Raw genomic sequence first — 6,000 nt, forward strand, 5'->3', positions numbered from 1 at the left:
CTCTTGCCAGTGAAGTAACTAGGCAGCAACGAGCCCGCATCAACGCGCCCCTGCGCTGAAAGCAGGACGGACAGCACACTTTCCAAGAAAACAAGGTGAGCTGTGGATCAAAGGGAAGGGTTGGACCCCGGGGAAGAAGGGGTTCAAGCACACAGAGACAATAGGGAGTTAAACTCTACCAATCCTGTGTTTCAGGCCCAGTCTCGAGTCGAGTAGACTCCAGGGAAGGGTTCGAGGTTGTAAGAGGTCAGAACAGGCTGAGTGACGTCCCTGTGGATACCAGGTGAGCGTAACACTGTACTTCCATGCTTCCGAAGTGTCATCTGCTCACAGTCACAGTGCATTCTCTATATGTATCTTTTCACAGCTCCCACCAGATGGTCAGGCTTTGCCTTCATGGCCTTTTCGGTCACCCGGCTGTGTGCCTGCCACCAAAATAAAATGCGTCGAACATAGTTTCTACCAACCCTGCAGATCCATTGTGTATTTTACTGTGGCCCCAATCCCTGTTCTTTGAGGTGGACAGCTTACACATCAGGAATAGATGAGTGACCAGAGACTCACTATCTTTAATGAGGGGACTCAGAACCCCAACTAGGTCTAATTCATTGCAATTGTTACTGTACCTGCACATCTGCATCTCTGACCCAAAATCAAAATCCCAAGTAGCCACCAGTTGATTACTCAGCATTTAAGAAAACAAAAACAGAAGACAAATGATTAAAGCATTTCAGAGCTGCATGTTGCATTTCCATGATGGCAGCTTGTTCAATGGGTGAAAAAAAAAAACATTTGTTCAGTTGAACTGCAGATTTAAACTAATCCTATTTAACAGCAAGCTGGCTGTATGAAACTCTACGAATCACTAACATCGGGATCATATTTTGCAGGTTCTTTTGGAATGTTCCTCTACAACAGTTTACAGATATCTTACATTCTCCTTGGTCTAGTGTTCACTGTTAAGCAGTCCTGGGTTTTAAGCTTGCGTCACTTCGCATTCTGGTACTTGTAGGCCAACCTTTATATAAAGCAAAATAACAGAAGGGCTTTCCAGAATAAAGAAACAAAATAGCAGAAGAGAAAACCTGTTTTAATACCAATCAACTAAAAGTATCTGAAGGGGCAGAGTACAACCCCTTAACAGAGGTGTACCTGCCCAAATCCATGTATTTAAATGGGCTTGCAGTGCCTTTCTCGGACTTATGTTCTATGGCATAACTTTGTGTGGTTTTGTGCATTCCATAGTCCAATTAGTCAGGTACTTATTCTTTAAGACGTGCCCTGTGATTATGATGTTATATGTAGCATTATCGTATTACAACATGCATCTGTTCCTGGCTAAGAAGTGCGTTGTTCTGTAAGGTTGGGGCATCCTGCTCAGATGCAGCATGAAGAGGCACAGAGCTAGCAGGTAAGAAAGACTTAGTTAGCTGTATTGTACATACGTCACAAGTACCAGTTACTTTTCAGGTTACATGTAATCGGGGGCACACGCGCCAGCCATCCTCAGGCTTACGAGCTGGGGGTCGTAACTAGCAATTTCAGAACATTCATGCATCATCACCCATCCAACATTCACTGAGGCGTCATTCATTTAGTCAACTACATTCTCACAGCACGCAATCATGACCAGCAAACCAGTGCTAGGAGACCGCAGTCATGCACTTGACTCCCAACAAGACAAAAAAACCACATCCCCTTTATATTCATTAACAATGCAAGACACAGCAAAGCGCTTGCTGGACACCAAGCACAGCCATGAGGAATGAGGTCCCCTCTATCAGGTTCTTTATTGGATCCAAGGGTACGACCCACTTCTGCGCAATATTTTTTTTCTATTTTCTAACATTTTCCTATAGTTTTAACTTTATGCAACTATTAGATGTTGTACTTTTTACTCTCTTATTAAGCAGAAAACTCATTTTTACTCTCTTGAAATTGCATTTACGCTCCAATTATAAAAATAGAGAGTAAAATACTCTCACCTCGAATTCTTATTTGGAGCACTGGGCTTGCGTAATAGCGAGGAGGTAGTGGCTGAGAACTGTTTACCCTTTACCATGCATTAGATGTCAAGGAGTTCCCCCCTTCTCACCCGAGTTCGATCTTTGCTGGATTTCTTGATCGATGCCTTCTTGCGTACTGCTTGAGTCTTGAATAAGGCTGCACGAGTCTCTTCCGACTCCAGCGTTCTAGTACCGGGATGCAGGGGTCCAGGAATCCAGGAAAATAACAGGGTGCGCAACTAGCACACGAGTCCAGGAATCAAGAAAGGAAGGAAAGGGACTAGAATTGGGTTAGAGTGGAAGAAGTAAGGGAAACAATACCGGGAGCTACGGAGCACACGTCTGGTCGCTACTTCGCAATAGCATTGAGACGCGCGGGGCCGTGGCATATTTATGGAACGTACTACGTCTGCCGTGAAGGTTGGTGCGAGACGTGACACGGCCATGTTGGGAGAAACAGTGAATGCAAGCCCCGCCGTGACAAGGACCAGGAAGTCCAGAAGGGGCACGTTCTGTGGGTCATGACATTAGAAGCCAGTTTTGCTTCAAAAGCTTCATCAGCTTATTACTGATCAGGCTAAAGTTTGAAAAAGTACAATCCTTTCTGTGTAGCCTTTCTGTGCATTTGTTATTGGGTCTCTCTTGTGCAGTATCCTGACCTGTATGTAGATATTATTCCCTATAGGTGTTTCTGTATTGGGGCTGGGCATGCCCACACTGAGACCTAGTCCTTCCTCCTTCTTCACAAACAATATGCAAAAGAGCCCTTGTACCCCATTTGAGTGTCTGATGTTGCGGCCATTTTATATTCGCATCAAAAACATAAGCTGTCCAAATGAGCATTTATGGTTACAAAAATTTTAATGTGAGGGTATTGTGAACCGTGATGTGAGCACCAAGCCATGCATCAGTTATGATTTTAGAGATCCACACATACAATCCTTTTATCACAGATCTCCTATCACTGTTATAGTGCTGAAATGCTTTGATTTAATGCAAAGCATACAGGAATCCTCATTGGTGCTATTTGTCCCCTTCCCCACTATCAGAGAGGTATTTTGAAAGAGTACAATAAGAGTGTACCAGACTGTCCATCTTGGAATGATAACCTTCTATCAGAAAATGATGCATATGCTTAGTCTAGTATTCTTCTGTAAAGTACTTGAATTACAATGTAATGAAACCAACTTCGTTCATCTAGCAATTATTGAGGAGGGGATTTGTTGCGCGACAGAGGTGTAGTTTGGGAGTTGACAGAGGTGTAGTTTGGGAGTGGCGTGCGCCAGCAGGGCGTGTGGGGGCACATTCTGATGTTTCACCCTTGGCATCAAGTTGGCTAGAAACTGCCCTGTTGCTTACCTTACAACGGTTTGTGTACTTTTAAGGCCATATTTATCAAGCAGAACATTATTAAAAGCCAAACAGGGGGGTGAGGAGAGTGCAAGTGAGTCGTGAATATTTGTTATACGTCATGTGGCAAGAGGTTTTACAATCCTACAGGCTGGGCCAGTTACTTTCCCCTACTTGGACCCTGTGCTACTTTTCAGGGCTCAAGGAAAGTATACAAGTGGATGGGTGGACATTGTCGCCTTTTTTCAGAGGGCAGAGCACCCCTTGGGTGTTTTTGAGGCCACCAATCTTGCCTGAGTGGTTGGCTACCAAGATTTCACCCAAATTGCACTTCCCGGTGTTGATACTTACCCAAAAGACCACACAAAATTGTCATCAAATCACAGGTCACATATTTGGATATTTTGTTTTCCAGGGAATATTGTACCATAGATTGCTTAAAATGTGAGCACCTTTTATATTTTTCCATTGTAGTTCATGGAAAGAAACAGCATGAAAAAATTGCACCATTTTTAAACTATTATTTGGAACATTTCCTTTGAGATTAGTTCAACTGCCAGCTCAGCCCCCTCTGAACTCCGCCTACTCAGAACCCTGCCCCCTCCTCCAAACTCCGCCTCCATCATGGCCCTTGCAGGATCCCCCTTTATATTTTTCCATTTCCACCACTGACCATTAGCATTTTCAATTACCGGCGTAGAAATGTTTATGGCTTGATGCAGAGACACGAAGGAACGCATAACGTGACATTACGATGGACCTGTACCAGTACATGTCTCATTACAGCAAGTAACGCGTACAGGTGACAGGACAGCCCTCCCAGGTGCCACACCGCACTAATTTAAAACAACAGTACCTGGTCCTGCCGGGGCTACAGCCATCTCTTTCAAACTCCAGTTTATGGCACTGCTTACACCAGTTCCTATTAGAGAAACGGACATTGCAGCGCGTCCTTATCACGTGTCTTAGACGTTACCCATGCTGTTTCTAACAATATCACGTGGTTTACACGTGTGTCCTTACTTTACATTACATTCAGCTATGACCCAACTAGGGTGGCCAACTCTCTGATAGCATTTTGCGGGACACTTGCCCGCAAGGCGGCGATGACGTCACCACGTCATTCAGGTTTGGCCCGCCCCCTTTTTTTTGGCATTTTTGTAATGGCTCCTTTAGAGCTTGCAGGTCGAGCTGTAACGCTCTGACGCCAGGCTTAATTACAATGCAAATGGTTTGTTCTTGGGAAGTGATGGTCACGTTTTTTAACTGAAAACATGACCATCACGACCTAGAAATAAACCATTATCATTTGAATGAAGCCAGGTGTTGAGCGTCACAGCTCCATAGCTCTCAACCGTTTGTCTCGCAAAGGCGGGTGTGATCACCCAATTTGATTTTTGGCTGGTGAGACGCCCATTGGGATGAATGGGCGTGCAGACGGCTTGGCGGGTGAATCAGCCCTTCACAAGGCGGGTGACACCTGCCAAAAGCGGGTGAGTTGAGAGCTATGCAGCTCGACCTGCAGGCTCAAAAGGAGCCGGGGCTGCAGAGCAGCCCGGTGAATGAAAGCAGCAGGCGCAGCAGGCGCAGCGCCTTGCTGTTTAACTGCACACTTCAATTCGCAGAGTGGCTGTGATGGATGCAGGTTGTCCTGACAAAAGTCGGGACAACCTGCGTCCTGCACAGCCACTCTGCAAACAGCGGGACAGAGTCCCCAATTGCGGGACAATCTCGCTAAAAGCGGGACCTTTGGCCACCCTAGACCCAACACAGAGTTCTAATAACAACCCGTTGTAGAACAAAGTTCTGCTCTAATTCTATAGTAGAATTCAGTGGCATTGCTACGGAGGGGAATGGGGCGCAATGCACCCCCATCTGAAATCGTTGCCCCCCTTTTTGCCACCTCTAAGGCGAGCGAGCAGCGACCGTGTTCTCTGTTCGTGGTGTTATTTGTGACAATCACTGAGGCAAACACCTGCATATCACACAGCAAATACTCTCCTTTTGTCTCAGCTAGAAGTGATCTTTGTTGTGGGTCGCCTGCCATGGTCATCCGGCAGGCGCCTCTGGGTGCTATCTCTGTGAGCACAACACAGTCCCACTATGTGTGGGAGTTGGGGCCTGCCCTGGACATCTGGCAGGGCCCCTGGTGCTATGGGGCATCAGCACCATGAAGTGGGGTCACAGCCTGCCAGGCCTCTGACCGTGTGGACATCGGCTGCCATCCTGGCATGCGGGTCCCACAGCATCAGGGTGTGCAGGCCTGTGCCTCCACGTGTAGGCCTGCGGCCTACATCGATAATGAGACACGGACTCAGTCGTTCCTCTTTGGGAGTCTGCAGCCGCTCTGTCTCACATGCCTGCAGGAGCTAATACACTTGGGAGGGACACATCCCCTTAAAGGGGCAATGCACATTGGGAGGGTCACCCATAACACTCCTCCTTTTTCATAACAAACAGACAAACGTGGCTGAACATCCTTGCGTCCCACTGGTTACAGAACGACAAACTACTTCTTACTTCAGACCCTGCTGAAACAACGAAATGCTAAGCTATGACACGGCCACATGCATAGATAACTCAAAATGATAACAAACATCACACCAAACACTTCTAAACCTGCTCCGTGGGGAAGCAGTCGCAG

General features: G+C 46.5%; 1 protein-coding gene across 1 annotated transcript in view; it reads right to left on the bottom strand.

The window, feature by feature from the left end:
- Positions 1–4,364, bottom strand: part of INIP (INTS3 and NABP interacting protein) — a 363,842-nt gene extending 359,478 nt beyond the window's left edge. Inside the window, exon 1 of the mRNA XM_069630641.1 lies at positions 4,213–4,364. Within this exon, the coding sequence (XP_069486742.1) occupies positions 4,213–4,297 (85 nt within the window). The 5' untranslated portion in view covers positions 4,298–4,364. The remainder of the gene's footprint in view (positions 1–4,212) is intronic.
- Between the last annotated feature and the right edge of the window lie 1,636 nt (positions 4,365–6,000).

Source organism: Ambystoma mexicanum, chromosome 6q (assembly GCF_040938575.1).
Source record: "Ambystoma mexicanum isolate Mex_15411 chromosome 6q, UKY_AmexF1_1, whole genome shotgun sequence".
Taxonomy (NCBI): domain Eukaryota; kingdom Metazoa; phylum Chordata; class Amphibia; order Caudata; family Ambystomatidae; genus Ambystoma; species Ambystoma mexicanum.